Below are 23,118 nucleotides of genomic sequence, written 5' to 3'. Positions count from 1 at the left end.
GAGGAAAGGAAAGGAGATAGGAAAAAGGAAAAAGGAAAAGGAAAATATATGGTTTACACTAGGTTGCCATTTCATTTTGTCAATGATTTCCTTTTCTGTGAAGCTTTTTAGTCTGATGTAGTCCTATTTGTTTATTTTTGCTTTTGTAGCCATTGTTTTTGTTATCAAATCCAAACAAAAATCCTTGCCAAGAATGATGTCAGATGGCTTACCACCTAAGTTTTCTTCTAGGAATTTTATGGCTTCAGGTCTTACATTCAAATATTTAATCCATTTTGAGTTAATTTTTTGCGTATGTATAAGATAGTGGTCCAATTTTGTTCTTTTGCATGTGCCTGTCCAGTTTTCCCAGCACCATTTATCAAAGAAAATGTCCTTTCCCCATCATATGTTCTTGGCTCCTTTGTCATTAATTGACTATATACATGTGGTTTATTTCTGGATTCTATTCTGTGCCAATGAGCTATGGGTCTCTTCTTATGCCAATACCATACTGTTTTGATACTGTAGCTTTGTAACATAGTTTGAAATCGGGGAGCATGATGCCTCCAGCTTTGTTCTTCATTCTCAAGATTGCTTTGGCAATTTGGTGTCTTTTGTGGTTCCCTACAAATTTTAGGATTGTTTGTTCTATTTCTATGAAAACTGCCATTGGAATTTTGCTATGGATTCCACTGAATCTGTAGATTTCTTTGGATAGTATGGGCATTTTAACAATACTAATTCTTCCAGGGGACCCTGGGTGGCTCAGTTGGTTAACCGTCTGACTCACTATGAGTTCAAGCCCTGCCTCCAGCTCTGTGCTGACAAGACGGAACCTGCTTGGGATATTCTCTCTCTCTCTCTCTCAAAAATAAATAAGTAAACTTTAAAAGAAAATACTGGGGCACCTGGGTGGCTCAGTCGGTTAAGCTCAGATCATGATCTTGCTGTTCCCGAGTTTGAGCCCGGGTTGGTTGGGTTCTGTGCTGACAGCTCAGAGTCTGGAGCTTATTTCAGATTCTGTCTCTCTCTCGATCTCTCTCTCTCTCTCTCTCTCTCTGCCCCTCCCCTGCTCACACTCTTGTCTCTCTCTCAAAAATCAACATTAAAAAAATAATTAAAAAAAATACTAATTTCTTCCAATCCATAAGCACAAAAATCTTTCCATTTATGTGTTTCATCTTCAGTTCCGTTCATCAGTGTCTTATAGTATTCAGTGTGCAGGTCTTTCACCTCCTTGGTTAAATTTATTCCTAGGTATTTTATTCATTTTGATGCAATTGTAAATGGAATTGTTTCCTTAATTTCTTTTTCTGATATTTCATTACAGAATTCTATTTTTAAAGTCTGCCCTTCTCTCCCCTGACATACCATTCTGCAGAGATAGCTTTTGTTAACTATAGCCAGTCTGTCTCCTTCTAGATATTTCTACTCATTTACAAATGTTAACTTTTTTTTGCAAATGGGATCAAGCAATACTACCTTTCTGCATCTTGCCTTTTTCACTTAATAGTGTTCTGTGGACATCTGGACATACGTGCACATTTAGTACACACAAAGGTTTACCTCATTCTTTTATCAGCTATATGCATAGTCTAGTTATCTTAATTTTTAACCAGTGCATTCTCTATTAGAACCAATACTGCAGCAAACACCCTCGTTTATTTCTCTGAGCACTTGTGTGACTATGTAGTGTAAATGAGTTAATGTGGGACAGCTGGGTCAAAGGTGTGTGTGCTTTGTAATTTCACAAGTATTGCCACTTGCCTTCTGAAAAGGTGGAACCAGTTTATACTTCCATTCAGTATCTTGAGAGTGCCTGTTTTCCTACACCCACGTTAAATTAATTAAACATTAATTTTTTCAACATTTATTTATTTTTGAGAGAGAGAGAGAGCATACATGTGCAAGTGGAGGAGGGGCAGAGAGAGGGAGACAGAGGATCCAAAGCAGGCTCGCACTGTGAGCACAGAGCCCAATGTGAGGTTCGAACTCCTGAATGGTGAGATCATGACTTGAGCCCAAATGAAGAGTCAGCCGCCTAACTGACTGAGCCAACCAGGCGCCGCTTAATAACATTTTTAATCCTAGCCAATCTGAGCAATAAAAAGTAGCTTCACACTGTTATTTTAATTTGTATGTTTTTCCATTGTAATTAAGATTGAGCATCTTTTTTATGTTGTTTGCCATTTGTAGTTTGTGTTCATTGTCTATTTATTTCATGAACCTCTATTTAAATTACGTTGTTGGTCTTTTTGTTATTAATTTGAAAGAGCTCTTTCTTTATTAAGGAAATTGGCACTTTTTGATATAAATGGGAGCTGTTTTTTCCCAGTTTGTTTTTGTCATGTCATTTTGTAAGTGGTATTTTGTATTTTACTAATATTTTAATTTTGCATGTTCACATTTATCACTCTCTTATGGCTTCTAAGATTATAAAATATTTGCCCCATGTAAATATTTTGCTAACATTTTTCTCTAATATTTTTTTGTAGTTTTAAAATACTTCTATGGTTTTCTTTTTATAGTTAAATCTTCAATTTATCTGCAATTACATTTTCTTATGAAATGAGAGATTGTTTTATTTTTTCCACAATGTCTCACCAGTTGCCACAGCATCATTTATTAAATAATTTATCTTTACCCACTTTTACTGTATAGTAAGTTCCCATACACATTTGAACCCATATCGTGCGTTTATAGATGCCCAGCATACAGACACCACAAACACAGTAGATAATATTCTTGAAAAACAGGATGTATGAAATCATAATCAGTACTGTGCGGTGAGTGGTGGTTTACTACTTGTTGACGCCTTGAGGCGAGGAATTAAAATTACCAGTTGTCTTAAGACAATGGCATGCAAGCTAATAAAGAGCACCTATTCCAGTTTATGTGCAGGGTTTGTTTTTCCTCACATCAGTAACCCAACAATTTATTAGATCAGAACCTTCTAGCCAGAAACCCATTTTGGTTTTTCATTTAATCTTAGGCACTGCTGGTCTCATAAAAGCTGTTAAGTAATAATAATGTTGAGCACTTATATTGTGCTTTCCATCCCTAAGTGCTATCTAAACTTTTAACTAATTAAATGCATTGACGACAGGAAGGGATTTGCAGACGTCTTCAGGAAAACCGATATCTGGTTGCACACCTGTGAGGGATGATTCCTAAAAAGCATTAACTCCCTCTTTGAATGGCACTCAGCAAGCAGAGGAATAAAAAGCTGGTGACATTATTTCACTTCTTTTGAAAATTTCCTTGGGTATCTTCTAATTAGTCTGGTTAAACTCACCTTTTATCTATCTCCCCAGATATTCCCTTTCTACATTCCTGGGGGTATTCAACAAGCTTCTTTTGATGTCTTCCCTGTTGGTTAATCACAAAATCATAGAATCTTCAAACTGAGAGGGATCCTTATTGATCCTGTAGTTTTGAACGACTTAGTACAATCCCTTTATTCTGTAGATAAGGAAACTGAGGCACGGAGAAGTGAAGTGACTTATAAAAAAGGTTGCACAGCTTACCGGGGACATAACTGGGGATAGAAGCCAAGAAGTGTCACTCCTTTATCTGCTGTTGGTCAGCCCTGTCCTTTGTTTCTCTTTGTGAGCATTTGAATTGACCTTTTCTATTTTCTTAACTTTTTTTTCTTTTTTGTTTCCATCCTTTCCCTACTTCTCCTTCCCTTCTTCACTTTCTGCCTGTTATGTGTCTCCTGTCCTTACATGATCAGCTAATATTGCCTTGATTTCTCCTGTATTTCCGTATCTCTTCAAATGTGGAGTCTTTTGTTGTTTCCTGTTAAGATGTTTTATAGTGGTCTCTACTCAAGCCCTCTCTGAAAAGCCATACTTCTTTAATTCCTCCCACATCACATGCGTAGAGGGAGTTGTTCTGTTTTGCTTTGCTTTTCCCAGCTGTAGTTGCCACTCCTTTTAAGAAGTTACATCTCTAGTTTTGGTAAATAGGCTAGGGTTTAAGTTGATGGTAAGTCCATTTTTGTCACAGAATTTGGTGGTTATTTTAACTGATGAATTTCCCAGTTCAACTGATAATAATATAATATTTAAAATCATGTTCCATATTCAGAAAACAACACAAGATGTGACCATTTAAGAGAATTTGCACACAAGGAGTAAATGTGTTGGACAAAAAAAATCTGTAAGGCACAGCAGGTCCAGTTCAGATGGAAATCATGGCGATCAGCCTGGACCAATGCAGGCTGTGCGTCTTGTTTCCTTGCAGGAACCAAATCAGTTTAGAAATCCATTTCTACATGGCAGGTCAGTAGGCATCCAGAGACCTCAGAATTCTCAGGCTGAGCCAAACCCAGAGGCTGCACTCTGACCTAAGATATCCTTAGAAAGGCTCCTTCCTAGAGTAGTGAAATGTGCGTAAGAGGGGGAGTCTGGGTCTGTCACCAGCTGGCCAAGTGATCTTGGGCAGCACACATCACCTCTAGACCTCAGTTTTCTCATCTATTAAGGAAGCTGAGTTTAAAAGATCACTTAGGGCCTTTCCTTATTTACTACTCAGTGAGTCAGTATTATCTTAACTAGAGCCAAAATGAACAATAGAGACCTAAATATAATTAATTTCAGACATATAACTAATAAACTCAACAGAGAAGTAAAATTCTGCTGACCATACCATGAGAATTTTCTGGAATTCTTTCCATTTAAACTATTTTAATTATTTTCCTCATAATTACATGTGTACCTCTATCAGACTGTATGGTCTGTTTGGGGGGCTCACAACATGTGGACCCCATAATTGTACTCACCCTTTGTAAATGTTTCCACTGGAGTTCCTTGAGGTTGTGGCCTGATGAGGCCACACCCCTGGAGGCACTTTGCCTAGTGCAGAAAACCTGTCTGAAGTAGGCCCCACCCGAGATATTTTTCTGAATAAGAAATTTGTGTTCTTGGGTTCATCTCTGTTATTCACCCATTGAAGACAATTTAAATTGAAAAATTTTTTTCTTTTATTCCCTGAGGCTGTTTCCAGCAGGAAGCAAAATGTGATCTGATAGAAATGATGATGACCACTCACAAATCTACCCAATTACATCAACCCAGATTAAATTATCACATAGTTTACAAAGTCTAAGTAGAAATTGTCACCTTTGGGAGAGGCTCAGATAAGAGCTAATTGGTGACTTCATAATCCACCCTCAGGGAAGTGCTTCATTAACCAAAGTTTCAGTCCTGTGAGAGGGGTGAGGAGCAGCTAATTAGAGAAGTTTTCTGTTTATATACAAACAACCCAGGACTGAGCCATAATAAGGGGCTCAAAGGTTAGCAATGGGGAAATGGCCTTTCAACAAACTTTTTGAAATATGAAAATCCCCTTTACTAGTTATCCCCCCTCCTTTTTAAGTTCTGAGCCCTATGTGGGTGAACTCACCACCCTGAGATCAAGAGTCACGTGCTCTGCCGACTGAGCCAGCCGGGCTCCCTTAGTTATTTTCTATTTTTAAGAAAAATAATATGGTGGCATGCTTTTTATTTTTTATTTTTAAAGACTTACAATTAAGAATAGTAAAATTTAGAATTGAATGAAAATTAGGGATATTCTGTGTGCTAAGGGTTTTCCAGCCCGGGAAGAATCTACAGACTGCTTTTTCCTAGCTCTTCACAAACTCACCTGGCTGAGATCACTGGACTTCAGCATACCCACCTGTTAACGCCGACAAATGGCACTCAGAGAAAATATAGTGAGCGCAACCTCTCTCATGGTCCTCTGGCCAAGCAAATGCCAACTAAATTATATTTGAAATCATTTTACAACGTGTGACAGTTTTGATTCTTTCATCTCATCAAGCGAGCTTGTTACCACTGGTGAGTGGCAGGTGGCTTTGTTAACCATGAATGGGGTCTTTGGGTTAGACTTTTAAGGAGGGGCCGTTTGTCAAGTGCAACAGGCCTCTTCATCACAGTATTCCCAACAGTTGTCCCGAGTCTAGATGTTACACAATGGCTGAGGAATGCCTGTATTGAGATGCAAGGTAACTGGACAAATCAGGGGGTAGGAATTAGCCAGTGCATGAAGAGATTCAATGAGAAAGAGTTTTTTCTTTTTTCTTGTCCAAGTCACTAGTGGTCTGTCCCTCTCCCCCCGTAGATCTTGAATGTTGTGGTGGTGCCAAGGGAGTGAAGGCAACGGACACAAAAGAATCATTTGTGCCCTTTTCCCAATCCCACAGATCTCTATTGGCCACAGACCTTGAACATGACACTGCAATTTCCTGGTGCCACACATGAGTAATAAGCAGCTGTTTCTGAAACTGTGGTTTGGAGAAGGCAGCACTAGGTTATTTTTTAACTTAATTGTAATTTTTGATTGGTCTGCAAGAAAGTAAATCAAATAAAGACTGTTGTCTTAGTCTGCAAGAAAGCCATAGGCCTCAAATTCCAATGCTGACCATCTTGACCAGAATAGAAAGGGGGGGAAACGTGTGTATCCCTGAACTGGAAGTTCAACCAGGCAGCTTTCGTGGGCTGCAGTCACACAAGACGGATGAGCAGATTTGGTATATTTGTCAGCCAGCTGGATCATGAAAAGTGCTATTTGGCGGCTCCTGGAGTTTTAGAACTACCTAAAATGATGAGTGAAAAGAATTTGTAGAAAGATTGCAAAAGTAAATATATATATATATATATATATATATATATATATATATATAGCAAAACGGGGAAGAAGATACCAGCTTGGTGTTGATTTTGCCCTTATCCTCCCATGTGATGAGAGGACGCATAGTTTTAAATTACAAATGAAAGTGTGTATTCTTTGACTACCTGACCCTTAAAAAATTCTGAAATAATCACATATGCACAGTCTCCAACTAGGTAGATCAGACTAGTGCGTTCCTTAGTACAAGAAATTAAGTTTAATGGAAAACAGAAGCAAACTCCTTTTCACTATTTTGGACATCTGCCTTTTCTCAAGGAGATAGGGCAGTCTGGCATGGACAAGGTGAAGGAGGTTGAGTGTGGGGGGGTGGGAAAGGGGGGAAGAGCTACATATGTTTTCTGCTAATTACTTTGTCATAATTTTATCCACATAGGCTGGCACTTTGGGGACGATAAGTGGAGGGATAACCAAACCTCATGTCAGAGATCTATTTCACCTTCACTCGTGACTTATCTAAATGACCACCTGGTTAACTAAAACCAATAGCCTTGTTATGCTAAACATGGAATGGCCTTGTGACTTTTGATGGATTGTGATGAAGTTCTATTAACTTGTGACCAATTTAATTACAAGAATGAAAAGATTAAGAAAGACAATTTCCAAGTGTTGCTAAAGTATTGTATGAGTGATTCAAACCAAGCTTGAGGTGTGTCACATGTCTTTCCCCAGCATTCGGGCTGCCTGTCTGTCGTATGAGCTCTGTTCTCTCATTAACAGCAGTGTTGAACGGAATGGATCTATACACTTTACATTAATTTCAACTGATCCTATCCAAACAGAAAGACAGTCTGATGCCTTTTAAAAATGACATGTAGGGGCACCTGGGTGGTTCAGTTGGTTGAGTGGCTGACTTTGGCTCAGGTCATGATCTTGCAGCTCATGAGTTTGAGCCCCGCGTTGGGCTCTGTGCTGACAGCTCAGAGCCTGGAGCCTGCTTTGGGTTCTGTGATTGTCTCTCTCTTCCCCTACCCTGCTTGTGCTCTCTCTCTCTCTCTCTCTGTCTCTCTCTCCCACAAATAAGTAAACATTAAAAGTAAATAAAATAAGTAAAAATGACATGTAAAAAAAAAACCTTTTTGGGGTGCCTGGTGGCTTAGTCGGTTGAGCGTTCTACTTTAGCTCAGGTCATGATCTCACGGTTCATGAGTTCAAGCCCCACATCAGGCTCACTGCTGTCAGTGAGGATGGGATCCTCTGTCCCCCCTCTCTCTACCCGTCCCCCCTCTCATGCTCTCTCTCCCCCTCTCTCTCTCTCTTAAAAATAAATAAACATTAAAAGAAAGACCTTTTTTTCTCCCCCTTGCTATAAATCACAAGTGTTTGAAATAAAGAATAAATCTAAATCATATAAAGTTTCTGTTTCGATTAAGATAAGCTAATAATAAGCTATTATTTATTGATTACTTGCTCTAAGCTAGACATTATGCCCAGTACTTTCATTATATTAAATCTGATCCTTCCTTCAACCCTGCAAGGTAGACATTATCCTGATTTTTAAGTTGAGGAACTAAGGCTCAAAGAGGTTAAGTAACTTGCCAAATTTGGTCTCATGGCTGGAAGGCAGATGAAGTAGAATTTGTGCTCTGCCTTGCTGCTTCCCCTTACCCAGAAACAACTAAGTTCTGAGGGAATATGGAAAACTGTAATGTCAATCTCTCTGGGAGTCTGATCAATCAACTCCCACATGCCAGAAAAATAGTCAAGTCGACAAGAAGCAAAAATGATAGATTTTTTAAAAACAAGCTTTGACCAGTTTTATTAAGGATGCACTTTTGTGATTTACTTTGTCCTGGTTGGTCCTGGCTTGCTCTCAGTGATATCAGAATCTCCTGGATCGACTCTAATCTAAATAACGCAGTTAGTGGAACTTTTCCTCATGCTGGACCCTATCGAAGACTGTTGTTACTCTGGGCAGTAATACTGCCTAGGGAGGTACTCCAACTTAGGGTTGACACAGAAGACTTCTCTCAGGTTGTGCACTTGTTGGCCACCTATTGGCTTGTTGGACATTTGACTTTTTCCTGCCCATAGTCATTTTCCAGGTCCATTGGTATCCTGACAGCTCTTTTCTACTTTGTTCTCAGTTGGAACCTGAAGATAGTGGCTGCTTGGGCTTTGGTCTTCTTTGGCACCACTATCTTCATGGTGTTTATGGAATATGTCCCTAGCCTTAAGCCCCCACCAAGATGGCTAGGAATTGGGAATGAAAGTTGCAAGACTCTTGGGGGCAGGAGGAGATGGTAGAGACAGGACATTTGGTTTCTTTTTACGCAGTTGTTCAAAACAAAGATAGATCTGGTTTTTAAAAAGAACCCTAGGAGATTTCACACCTGGAATCTACTTCTTTATAGTAATAAGACCTCTAGACCAGAAGCCCTAATAGCTAGATTCTGTTCCCAGTGTTGCTAGTAGTTGTATTCAAAGACAAGACTTAAACCTCCTACATATATCTGTACCTCTGGCAAACTGTAAGTATGAAGTTTTCCTTTCTGTAATATTAAAAAATTCAAAAATAAATGTATAGACTATTACCTCACTGTCCTGGAGGAGAAACTTTCAGCATCTTCAGCTCTTTGGAACGTGGCCATGAACCTAAGCTAACACATAGGAAGAGTAATTAATCAAGTGTAAAGAAGCAAAAAAAGTTCCTGAACAGCTGAGCAACCACTGGGTCCACGCACTCTTTGTGCTTCTCCCTAAATCACACAGCAGAATGACTGAAAATGTTTGTGACACAAAGACAGCCCTGAAATGTGACTGCTGCTGCTGCCAAGGAGGGAAAACAGGAACACCTCCCTGGTCAGTCAACAAGAGCTTACGTCCCTGGCAGAGAGGGGACATTTAAGACAAGTATGAGACTCAGTCTTTGCCTTCAAGCAATTGACATTCTCAGATTTCTCCATATAAAATCACCATTTTATAGGTAGTATCACCATTTTTATATGTTCGATCTAGTTGGATAAGCAAAACAATCACATGTTAAACAATAGTAAAGAGTACAAAACAGCATCAAGTTCTGTATTAAATTATATGATGTAAAAGTAAATTATACAAAGCACAAGACATTCATAACAGCTGAAGTAGCCAAAGATGGCTTTCCACATCAAGCTGACTAGATCTGAGCTATGAAGCCTAGGTGAAATTTAAGTAAGTGTTAAGAAGTGAAACTTAAGATAGAGAAAATGACAAGGGTGAGGGCCCAAGAGCAAATCTAAGCACATTCTACACAGGGAAAAGTTTTCTCACAACAGAAGATATACAGTGAAAAATGGAAACTGAGCTTAGATAAATAGTATGGATGGAATCAGCTTATGGAGACACTTGCACACCAAGCAAAAATGTAAGCTCCAATCCCGTCCAGTTCATTCTTGTATTGAGTGCCTGGGACACAGTAACTCAATATCATTTTATGAAATGAATGAGTGAAGAGATTTTCTTAATGATAAAATAAGAACTCACCAAGATTTGAAAGAAGAGATGATACTTGATAAAAGCAATGTCCAAAACTGATTAGTATATACACTGGATGGACCAAAGGGAAAAGGCTGGCATCCAGAAATAAAACTAGAAGATTATTTCATCAGTCTAGAGAAGAGTCATAATAGGCTGGGGAAGACAGGAAAAAGGGACTTACACCAGAGATATTCAAAAAAGAATCAACATGAATCTTGAAAACACTGAATGAAAGAAGCCAGCCACAAAAGGCCATATATTGTATGATTCTATTGATATGAAATGGCCAACATAGGTAAATCTATAGAAGAAAAAGTAGATTATTGGTTGCCTAGAGCTTGGAGGAGGAGGGATAGGTTAGGGGGCAAATGGGAGTAACTTCTAACGGGTACAGGTTTTTTTGGAAGACTTGATGAAAATGTTCTACAATTGACTGTGTTGATGGTGCACATCTGTAACTATACTAAAAAACACTTAATTGTAGACTTTAAATAGGTGAATTACATGGCATGTGAGTTACATCTCAATAAAGCTGTTATTTAAAAAAAGAGGGAGTGAATAAATATGGTGAATGACAATATATGTGTTTGATGGAGAAAATGAGCCACTCACTCTAGATTCTATAATTTCCAGTTTGATTCTCATTGAAATACCAAGAATATCCACTAACACCATTATTACTTAAAATTATTTTAGGATCACTGGATGATACAGTAAGGCATGAAACACAAGAGATACAATATTAGAAAGGAAGGGGCCAAGTTATCACTTTCAGAAAACCCCAAGAAATTACCTAAAAAAGATTTGCATTCATGAAAATTCAGTAATTTAGTTATATGTGAGATATCCCCAATGTCAGTATATTCTAATATATAAGCAGTAGCTAATAAGAAAGCGTATTATACAAAAGTTTAACCTTGAAATAATCTAAATAGTAGTCTGAGTAGCTTAAACTGGGGGGGAAAAAACCCAGAAAATTTTATTAGGCAATAACAAATGAAGATTTAATAAAATAGAGATATAGACAAGGTTCTTTGATAGGGAGAATAAATATTATAAAGATACCGATCCTCAAATTAATTTTTAAAGTTTATTAAGGTCCGCATGTAGGAATAAATATACGTTTCTGACAGTATAAGTTTGTTGAAGTATTTCAGAAGCCTTCAAAATGCAAAATGTTCATACCCTTTGTCTCAAGGAAGTTTTCTAAAAGAAAAAAAAAAAAAGCTTTATGCACGAGATGCCCAGTCTTCTCCTTTAGATCCTCCTTTCACGTCTTCCTCCATATCTTCCCTTCTCACCGTCTGTCCCTTCAAACAACCTTTACTCACCTGGTTTCCAGGCTCTTCTATATACTGCTGTTTCCCCCCTAAATGGACTATATCTTGTTAGAACATCTCTCTGAATGTGTCACTAACCTTAATTTGTTTAGGAAAGAGTAACATAAGTAAAACCAAACTCAGCTGCACTATTGTTACCACAATTTAGAGCTAACCCTATGACACATTGGAAAGTGTTTGATATAAGATTTGGTAGTTGTTGTTTCTTACAAAGTGTGTATCGTGTGTTGGTATTAGGAGTACCTGTTACTGGGGTTTATCGAAGTTAATGGTCCTTGAGAAAACAAATAAAAGGAGGTCTATCTATGGCTTCTAAAGGAAATGGAGAGGAGAGTAAGTTAAAGAATGGTGGAAATGTACCTTCTTAACTCAAAAAACAGCCAGCATAATTTCTACCCCCTTTATTAAGAAAAAAATGCACTCTTATAAAGCAGTGAACTTTATTTTTCTGTTCACTTTCTGCATCGTAATACAAAAATAGTATACATTGTTTCTTATAAAAAGAACTACATATATACAAAATGAAAGACTTGCTTTTCCAACTTGTTCCCTTCCTTAGAGTTAACTACTGTCATATTCATTTTTAAAACATGAGATTTTTCCATGATGTTTAAAAACCACTTTGAGTTTTTTATCTCCAGTATTAGGTAGAGCTTCATTTTTTGCAAAATGCTTTATTAGATTCCTTGCAGTCTTTTATTTTTATCAGTTACTGCTATTTATTCACCTTGACATTGTAATTTCTCTTTAGGTATGACTTACTACATTTCCCTCAGATGTTATTTTTATGTAAAATTGTCATTTTAACTCTGTATTTATTTGAAAGGATCCAGCTACTACCAGTTATTTCCAGCTACTTCCAAACTAACTTTAATGTTCATTCTTTTCTTATATCAAAATCAGCATGTATATGCAGGTGCATTAATGAGAGAGAAGTAAAGGCAGATGTTTTTCTTGTTAGTATTGAACTGCTGAAGTCTTTGAAGCTCATGCAGTATTAGTTCAACGAGATCTGACTAACATTGGCTCCAGACTCATGGATGTTTGCAGGCTAACCGGTGAGGTAACAGTGGGAGGTAGGCAGATACAAGACAGTAGGGCCTGGCGGGGACAACTGTCCGCTGCAGAGCACGTGCCTCAGTAGAATCATCATCATGTTGGAATTCAGGTCTAGTTTTGCTATATCTAATGATTTTTCAAAAGAAGCCAAAAATATGGGTATTTATATGAAATCTCCCAATTATTAAATTGGCTCACTTTTTAAAACACTGAGAGATTAAAAAAAAAAAAATCCTCAGGCTGAATGTGGCCCTCAGACGGTCAAGTTGCAACCTCTTTATATTAACATACTTATCAGCAGCAAAAGAAACCTATTTTTCCACATTTGTCACATGTTGTTGGGGAGACGGTGAAAAAGCTATCCTATTAACTCATCAGAGGAAAGGGATTACTGAATTTACAGCACAACATTCGACATTAATATTTACCTTGTATGTGTCCTATTTTGGGAAACACACCATACTTAGGCCACACCATAACGGTATGCTGGTCTACGAAAGTAGAGTTCCCCATTTGTTGGTCCTCAACTGCCTGTATCACACTACAAAGAAAGAGGAATACAAAAGAAGTTTCAACATCTTCATTTTCCAACCTCCAGTGGTTTAAACCAGAGAGCTCTTTTGGAGTGAAAATACTACGTCTTTTCTTTCTCAGCGTTGCTGAGAAATTATAATTAGAGGTTTTCCTGTTGTGTAAAGGAAAGGAATTCCAGTCCTCCTGCGTCTGCAAGACTTCTGTTCTCAATGAATTTGCTTCCCTGTCCCATTTCTCTTTCTGCAGGTGATAGAGGGGAAGCTGGCTCCATTCTTGGGCAAGGTCATTAAATTTGCCGCCTCACACGTGTACAGCTGCAGTCTTTGTAGCCAGAAGGGGTTCATCTGTGAAATCTGTAACAATGGAGAGATCCTCTACCCTTTTGAGGATATTTCAACAAGCAGGTACAGAATCTCTTGTCTTAACAAAAGTATACCTGAATATGTCACATGTCGTTCTGTTTGGCCTGATCAGGCCGACTTTTAGTCAAGTACCGTGTATCTGTCTCTTACCTTGTATCAGATTCCTCTTATTCTTGGAGAATATTTTTTGACCTTTTGGTTTCCTATATTTATTCCCAACTCACTGCACTGTCTTTATCCAGAATGAGATAACAGAGTTGCAAAGAAACATCACCTATTTCTCCCTTCTTAGGTAACAAAGAGGGTTCAGATTCGTTTTTAGAATGAAGATTAGGGAGGATGAATCCTCACAACATTTCAGGGCCAAGTGATAGGCAATGGGAAATTGCAGTCTCAGAGCAAGGCCCAAACCGGCCCAACTGCCAGGAATAACACTACAAGACACTGGGGAACAGCTGTCTGGCCCGCCACATGCTTTTCTCCGCAGATGCGCTGCAGTGTGGCGATGAAAGTTTTAGGATCCAAAGGAGGGAAAAGTGGGAGTTTACGTGGGATTATTTTTCTAACCAAAGTAATATTTGGGCATCATCACATTCGTTGGTTGATGGATGATTTTTTCCCCCCACTAACTTGAGACCAGGGTTTTTACTGTTGCTTTTCTTGAATCACAAAACGATACGTATCACTTTTCCTTTCATCCCAAAAGCATCATAGAAATATATACTGTTTCTGTATCTGTGCGCTGGCTTCTTTGGCCATGAAATCATGCCTCATTTCCCACCCAGCAGGGCTCACTTACACTGTGGTTCCGAACAGAAGGGCGGCATTGTAGCCAGGGGGAGTCGAAGCATGTAGGCTGGAGCTAAGATATTAAGAGTGGACTCAGCCCTTCTGGCCTCTTCTTAAGCCCAAAGACTCTTTGTAAATATACAGGAACTTGAGTTGGCCCCACACATAGAAAGATAAACACATACGCACACATATACATGCTCCAGCCTCGTTTCCTGAGTACAGGTACTTAGCTCATGGCCTAGAGATTATATGCTTCTTAAAAATGTATACCACACAGGGGCACCTGGGTGGCGCAGTCGGTTAAGCGTCCAACTTCAGCCAGGTCACGATCTCGCGGTCCGTGAGTTCGAGCCCCGCGTCAGGCTCTGGGCTGATGGCTCGGAGACTGGAGCCTGTTTCTGATTCTGTGTCTCCCTCTCTCTCTGCCCCTCCCCCGTTCATGCTTTGTCTCTCTCTGTTCCAAAAATAAATAAACGTTGAAAAAAAAAATTAAAAAAAAAAATGTACACCACACAAAAACTTGTACACAAACATTCGTAGTAGTATTCATAATAGCCAGAAAGTGGAAACAACATAAATGTCCAGCTGATGAATGGATAAACAAAATGCGGTATATCCATACGATGGAATATTATTCAGCATAAAAAGGAATGAAGTACTAACATGCTGTAGTGCGGCTGAACCTTAAAAACATTATGCCAAGTGAAAGATGCCAGATACGAAAAGCTGTATATTTTATGTTCTGTGTATATGAAATGTCCGAAATAGGCCAATCCAGAGAAACAGAAAGTACATTAGTCGTTGCCTAGGGCATGGGGGAAAAGGAAGAGAGTAAGTCCTAATGGGTGCAGATTTCTTTTAGGGATGACGAAAATGTTCTGGAATTCGATTGTGGTGACAGTAACGTGGTCTTGTGAATACGTTAAAAATCAGTGAATTGTATACTTTAAAAGAATGAATTTTATGGTATGTGAATTAGATCACAATCAAAAGTATTTAATAGAAAATAAAACAAATTAAAAAATGCTTCCAACTCTATAAACCATATGCTGGGTCACAAAACCAGTTTTAATAAATTTTTAAAAACTGAAACCATACCAAGTATGTTCTCTGACACATTGAATTAAGATCCCCAGTAGCAAAAAAATATGAGAAACCTCAAATATTTGGATAAAAAAAAACAGTACACACTAAAAACTTATGGGTCAAAGAAGAAATAAATCACAAGAGAAATTTTAAAATATTTTGGAAAAGGGGCTCCTGGGTGGCCCAGTCAGTTAAGCATCCGACTTGATCTCAGCTCAGATCTTGATCTCAGGGTAGTGAGTTCAAGCCCCACCCTGGACTCCATGCTAGGTGTGAAGCTGTATCTATCTATCTATCTATGAAATATAAAATGTCAAAATGTATGGAATGCAGCTAACATAGTACTTAGGGTGAAACCTATAGCTATAAATATATCATGGAAAACATGTCAGAAAAAAAGGAAAGGTCTCAAATCCATTACCTAAAATTCCACCTTAAGACACTAGATAACAGAGCAAACTAAATGGAAAGCAAGCAGAGGAAGGAAAGAGTAAAGATTAGAGCAGACATCAATGAAATGGAAGATAGAAAAAAAATACATTAATGAAATCAAAAGTTGGTTTTTTGAAAGAATCAACAAAATTGACAATCCTTTAGCAAGACTTACCAAGAAATTAAGAGAAAAGAAACAAATACTCAAAATCAGGAGTGAAAAAGGAAAAGGCAGTTAAAAGAACTATAAAGAGATACCACAAGTGACTTTATTCCAACAAGTTAGACAACTTAGATGAAATGGACAAATTTCTAGAAAGACAAATTACCAAAATAGACTCAAGAAGAAGTAGAAATATGAATAGCCCTATAACAAGTAAAGAAACTGAATTAGTAGTTTTTAAATCTGCTCATAAAGAAGCCAGATGCCTTCATGATGAATTTTGTTGAATATTTTAAAAAATAATACCAGTCCTTCACACAGGGATAAAGAGGGGCATTACATAATGATAAAGGGATCAGTCTTCCAAGAAGACACAACAATCCTTAATGTGTATGAAGAGAGTCAAAAGACATGCAGCAAAAAACCCCTAATAGAACTACAAGGAGAAACAGACAAACCACAATTATATATCCACTATTATACTTAGAGACTTCAACACCCCTCTGTCAGTAACAGATCCAGCAGGCAGAAAATCAGTTTAAGCATATCGTTAAACTGAAAAGCACTATCAGTCAACTGGATCTAATTGACATCTCTGCCAATTCATGTTGTTCATCCAACAACAACAGAATATTCATTCTTCTGAAGCTTACATGGAACATTTAACAAGAGAGACCACATTCTGGGCCACAAAACACATCTGAAAAAATTTACAAGAATAGAAATCATGCACAGTACGCTCCCAGACCATAATGAAATTAAACTAGGAATCAGTAACAATGTTACTTTTACGGTACCTGTAAAATCCCAACGTATTTGGAGATTAAACAATATGTTTCTAAATAACACGAGTTGATCATTGATGTCCACACAAAACCCTGCACAGGGATGTTTATAGCGGGTCTACTTGTAATCACCAAAACCTGAGAACAACCAGGATATCCTTCAGTATGTGGATGGTTAAATAAACTGTGGTATACCCATGCAATGGAGTATTCTCCAGTAATAAAGGAAATGAGGTATCTAGACACAAAAGGACATGGAGGAACCTTAAATGCATATTACTAGGTCAAAGAAGCCAGTCTGAAAAGGCTGTATACTGGATGATTCCAACTGTATGACATTCTGGAAGAGGCAAAACTGTAGAGACAGTACAAAATCAAATAAAATCAAATCAGTGATTACCAGGGGCTTGGGAATGCATAAGGCAAGATGAATAGGTGAAGCACAGGTTTTTTTAGGGCAGTAAAATTATGCTGTACGGTTCTGTAATGGTACACATATGACGTTTTACATTTGTCAAAACCCATAGAACCGTAGAACACAGAGTGAGCCTTAATTTAGATTGTGGACTTTAGTTGATAATAATGTGTGAATATTGGTACATTCACTGTAACCAGTGTGCCACACTAATGTAAGATATTAATAGAGAAAACTGGGGGTTAAGGTAGTATTATGGAAACTGTACTAACAGCTCAATTTTTCTGTCAATCTGAACTGTTCTAGGGGTGCCTGGCTGGCTCAGTTGGTAGAGCATGCGACTCTGGATCTCAGGGTTGTGGGTTCAAGCCCCACATTGGGGTAGAGATTACTTAAAAAAAAAAAAAAGTTAAAAAAATAAATAAATAAATAAAAGTGAAAAAAAAACTGTCCTAAAAAATAAAGTCTATTTTTATTTTTTATTTTTTATTTTTAAAAAAATTTTTTTAACGTTTATTTATCTTTGAGACAGAGAGAGACAGAGCATGAATGGGGGAGGGTCAGAGAGAGAGGGAGACACAGAATCTGAAACAGGCTCCAGGCTCTGAGCAGTCAGCACAGAGCCCGACACGGGGCTCGAACCCACGGACTGCGAGATCACGACCTGAGCCGAAGTCGGACGCTTAACCGACTGAGCCACCCAGGCGCCCCTAAAGTCTATTTTTAAAAAAGACAGTTCATCCAGCTGAACAGTTGACTCAAATACCAAAGCTGATCAATGTGAATAAACTTTATTAGAACAATTTTAGACTTACAGAAAAATCACAAAGATAGTACAGAGAATTACCATAGACCCCACACCTAGTTTTTCTCTTATTAACATCTTACATTGATATATTTGTTACTATTAATGAACCAATACTGATACATTATTATTAGCTGAAGTCCATAGCTTTTTCAGATTTCCTTAAACTTTTTCACTGTTTATTTATTTATTTTGAGAGAGAGTGTGTGCATGCAAGCAGGAGCAGGGCAGAGAGAGAAGAGAGGGAGAATCCCAAGCAGGCTCCATTCTGTCAGCACAGAGATCAACACAACACAGTGCTCGAACGCATGAACCATGAGACCATGACCTGAGCCAAAATCAACAGTAGGACATTTAAATGACTCAGCCACCCAGGTCCCCGAAGATTTCCTTAGTTTTTACCCCATTATTATTTCTGTTTCAGAACATCTCCCTAAGCTCCTCTTGGCTGTGACAACTTCTCAGACTGTTTTTAGGATATTGACAGTTTTGAGAAGTACTAGTATTTTGTAGAATCCCTCTGTGGGGATAGACCTGATATTTTTCTTTTGATTAGACTGGGTTTTATGGGTTTGGGGAGGAGGAGTGCAGAGATAAAGTGCCGTTTCCATCATATCATATCACAGGGACATGCTATCAACATGACTTATCACTGCAATGTTTGTGTCAGGTTTCTCCACTGTTGATACTCTTCTCCTCTGACCCTTCTCCATTGTTACCCTCTTTTAAAGGAAGTCACTATGGGGGCACCTGGGTGGCTCAGTCAGTGGAGCATCCGACTTCAGATCAGGTCATGATATGGTTTGTGAGTTCGGGCCCTGCGTCGGGCTCTAGGGCTCCCGGCTGTCAGCACAGAGCCCACCTCGGATCCTCTGTACCCCCCCCCCAACTCCCTCCCCCTGCTCACGCTCTCTCTCTCAAAAATAAACAAGGCTTCAAAACATAAATAAATAAATAAATAAAGGAAGTCACTATGTGCAGCCTACAGTTAAGGAGTGAAGATTATGCTCCACTTCCCTTGGGAGTGGAGTCTATACAAAATCACTTGGAATCCTGCATGAGTGATTTGTCTCTTCTTCCCATTTATTTTTTTAAATTATCTATTCATGTCAGTGTGGGCATGTGCATATTTATTTTTTATTTTTGGTTATAACCCAGTATTACTTTACTTTGTTGCCCAGACTGTTCCAACTTTGGCCATCGGCTCTTTCAGCTGGTGCCTGCATCACCTTGACACCCTCCTACCATTGTGGGGTGTTTATTTCCGAGCATTTCTGTACTTTCTGGTGCTACCAGACATTCCAGACTCATCATATATATTTCTTGCCCTAATCCTACAAGTAGCCGTTTCTCCAAGGAACCCGGGTTCCTTTTATTGGAAAATATTAGAAACCAACATGAGGGCACTTAGATTGCACACCCGCTTTTAAAGCCCTCGGTCCCAGGACTCATCCCTTGAGGAGGGATGAGAAGAGAGATGCTTCCCTCTGACTACACATCAGAACTTCCTGTGAGACTTGTTGGGTTGTTTTAACTCTGAGCATCTTTATCTTCAGAGTCTCCCCATGTGATTCTGCATGGCAGCCAGAAGAAAGAATCACTCCTCTAAGATGGCTGTGGCCATAGTCAGACGTGCCAGATTCTTACAGTCCGAATGACCACATTAACACGTCTGCGGACTCAGAGGGCCCTTCACCCAGCAGGAAGGAATATGTAGCTGTTTAGAATCTTCCGTTTCTCTCTTGGTCAGATGCAGTTCTCTAAGCTGCACAAATGTCTGAGAGCAAAGGAGCCCTTACCAGCCTACCTGGAATTTCAGGTTGATAATACTTCCCAGGACCCCGCTGAGCTCTCTCTAGTGGTGTCCAGTTTCCAGTGAAACGCTGGGAATGGTTTATGCAAGTCTGGGGTAAAAGACAAAAATAAACACCAGTGAAATATTTATTAAAGGAAAACTTTAATCTGAAATTGAGTTGCAGATTTAAAACCTGTCCATAAAAATGTGCTGAATAAATGTGATAAATAAAAAAAATTTGAATAGTGGGGTAGATTTTAAAATTTAACTGAAATCTTCATGGATAAAGTTCTGTAATATCTGGGATTTGCTTCAAAATAATCTGATGGTGGGAGAGAGGGAATAGATATAAATGAAAGAAATTGATAATTGTTAAAACTAGATGATAGGTACACAGGGGTTTATTACACTGTTCTGTGTACTTCTGAATATGTTTGAAATTTTCCACAATAAAACATTTTTAAAAATATGTAAGTAAGGGGGCCTGGGGGCTCAGTCGGTTGTGCATCCGACTCTTGAGTTCAGCTCAGGTCATGACCCCATGCTTAGCACGGAGCCTGCTTATGATTCTCTCTCTCTCTCTCTCTCTCTCTCTCTCTCTCTCTCTCTCCCCCTCTCCCTCTCCCTCTCTCTCCCTCTGCTCCTCTCCCCTACTCTCTCTCTCTAAAATAAAAAGTAAAATCTATAAGTAAAAATCTTAGAAATGAAGTATTTAGTGAATTTGTCACCACATAGCCTTGACCATCTTGCTAAAGTCAACACATCTGTGACCTCAGAAATATGCTTAATATCCCTTCAGATCCAAATATCATCTGAACAGCATAATTACAACTCAGTAAAAAACATTCTATAAGCATTATAACTATTCATTTTTTCAATAAATGACTTACTGAGCATACTGTGTTCGTGCATTGGGCTAGGCTCCGGGGCCACACTGTGAACATGGCATGTTCCTTGCTCACAAATAGTCCACAGTCCCTGGCAAGAGACACTGAGCCATCAGGCAGTTGGGTTGACGTGTGGGCGGAGCCCTGGTCTAGGGGGTGGACCTAGAGCTCCAAGAAGGGACATCGTCCAAAGCGGTCATGTACATTGTAGGTGAAAAAGCAGTTCCACAATTTCTAAAAATGTTAGCTCTGTGTTGAACTTTATCTGAAGCACTGATTTATTCACGTCCGTATTAGAACATACTTGGTTTTAACATGCTTATTTGATTACGACCATATGTCAAACATGGGTCAACTCTTCCTAGTTTCTTTTCCTTATTAAATTAATTGTTATGCAGGAGAAGGCTTCATGAATATGTAATTTAAAAATATAGCCCTAGCATTAATGTTTAGAACACCGTCTCTGACAGACAGACAATGTGCTGGGGTTGTAGGAAATTGCACTAATATTTACTAGTGCTGGTGCCAGCAATTTACATATCTCGTCATTTAATTCTTATGCCAGTCCTCTGAGGGAATATTGTTACCTCCATTTTAATAATGAGGAAACCTAGGTTCAGAGGAGCCAATTAACTTGGCCCAAGAGATAAGGCCAGAACTTGAACCCAAATATATCTGACTCTCAAATCCATGCTTTTTTCATTATACATCACTGTTTCTTCTGTACCTGTCGTCTTCAAACCATTTTTGCAGCATACCCTCAAACAGAAATGTGAAGAAATTACATCCCTCCGTCATTAAAGAAGTGTCCCCCCAAACGGTTATTCTGAATTCTCCCCATATTTGCCACCCTGAAAGTTTTTACACTTGGAGCAGTGAGCCAGCTAGATTAGGGCGGGGGAAAGACACGACTTTCTTTTGCAAAATGGTCGGGGGCTGTGGTGAGGGGGTGTGGGGAAAGAGCTTCTTTCCGCCCCGTGCACAGCACTCGGCAGGTCGGGAGGCCCAGGGGCGCCTGCGGGAGCTGGAGATCTGCCTGACTCAAGCTGAGTGGGCAGACCCCCGCTTGCTGCACTGTCCTCCCCACTTCCACTCCGTTCAGCCGATAATGCGGACAGTTTCACACTGAGGTAGTCTTTCTTCTCCAACACAACTTAAATACATACCTCTCTCTAGTTTAAATAGGAAAACACTTAGACCCAAACTGCAAGATTTTAAATACAATAGGGAGATCCAGAATCACAGAACTTCAGCTTAATCCAGTATTTACCCTCCTAGAGGACTAAACGGAAAGCACAGCTTTAGGAGAGAGAAACATTCTGTTAAAACAGCAATAAAATTCCACATCCTAAAGACAGAGAAAATGACAAAAAACGTACCCTCCTTGATTGAGAATAAGAAATAAAACTCTAACTTCAGAATTACAAATCAGAAGGTTAGACTGATACCTCTCTAAGACTTGAAGGGAAAACAGTGACTATGAAAGCAAAGAAGTTGCATATATCCACAAAATGACCCTGGACTTCGATTTTTTAAAAGAAAAAAACAATCTTCAAATTGCCTCCTATGCCGCTTTCTTTCTGACATCTCTACATACCACTAATCTTCCCTTGTTATTAAAGACATAATGCTGCTAAAGAGACCATCCTGCCTCACACATTTGTGTGTGAAGATGCCATTCCTGAATCTTGAAATGCTTCCAGATCACAAGTACATAAATACTTCATCTTAAGAACACTCAGCATGCATTTTAACATGGGACTTACAAGATATACCAGCTATCATCAATCAGTTCCATCCTTTCTGTCTGATCCATTTGCCTTTGTTAATTTTTTCATGTGACATACAAATCATCCCCACAAGTTTTCCAATATGGAAAACATTGCACTTCTAGACTTTATGACCCTATACCATTTGGGGCTGTATCTAGATGTGGGTATACTATCAGAAGATTCTACTTAACACTGAACTTGGTGTATTCCATATAGTAGGCATTCCATAAATACCTACTGTTTGGTTCAGCTCTCCTCAACATATCATGTGCGCTCATTAAGAACACTGACAAAGCTTTTTAAGTAAACTGATTAAGAAAGTTTAAAATATTTGCTCTATGTGAAATAGAGAATAGATTCTTTATGATCTCACTTACATGTTAAACCTGAAAAAACCAAACTTACAGAGAACAGAGTGGTGGTTGCCAGAGGCAGGGGTGAAGGTGGTCAAAAGGTAAAAATTTCCAGTTATAAGATTAATAAGTTCTGGGGATGTAATATACCACATGGGGACTAAAGATAACAATACCATATCATATATTTGAAAGTTACCAAGAGAGGAGTAGATCCTAAAAGTTCTCATCACAAGAAAAAAATTTGTACCTATACCAGTTGATGGAGGTTAGCTAAACATTGTGGTAATCATTTCACAACCTATATACATATCAAATCATCATGTTGTACGCCTGAAACTAATACAATGTTATATGTCAGTTATGTCTCAATAAAAATGGGGGTGATGGAATACTTGGATAGATAG

The 23,118-nt window shown here is 38.7% G+C and overlaps 1 protein-coding gene and 1 non-coding gene across 8 annotated transcripts in view; both read left to right on the top strand.

Moving 5' to 3' along the window:
• PLEKHM3 (pleckstrin homology domain containing M3) overlaps positions 1 to 23,118 on the top strand; it is a 198,045-nt gene that overhangs the window by 151,795 nt on the left and 23,132 nt on the right. For 4 of the 7 annotated variants that reach the window (XM_040476029.1, XM_040476030.1, XM_040476032.1 and 1 more), the window contains one exon: positions 13,311 to 13,468. The exons of 1 other annotated variant lie outside the window; for it this stretch is intronic. In XM_040476029.1, coding sequence (XP_040331963.1) covers positions 13,311 to 13,468 — 158 coding nt within the window. Of the gene's footprint in view, positions 1 to 13,310; positions 13,469 to 19,460; positions 20,174 to 23,118 lie in introns of those variants that run through there. 2 more of the 7 variants (XM_040476033.1, XM_040476034.1) reach the window with 2 other exon arrangements.
• TRNAQ-CUG (transfer RNA glutamine (anticodon CUG)) lies at positions 17,410 to 17,483 on the top strand. The gene has a single exon. It is a non-coding gene; the product is annotated as a tRNA-Gln (tRNA).

Source organism: Herpailurus yagouaroundi, unplaced genomic scaffold (assembly GCF_014898765.1).
Source record: "Herpailurus yagouaroundi ecotype Mexico unplaced genomic scaffold, PumYag 140, whole genome shotgun sequence".
Classification (NCBI taxonomy): domain Eukaryota; kingdom Metazoa; phylum Chordata; class Mammalia; order Carnivora; family Felidae; genus Herpailurus; species Herpailurus yagouaroundi.
The sequence above is the reverse complement of the archived record's forward strand: the minus strand, read 5'-3'. Positions and strand labels throughout refer to the sequence as shown.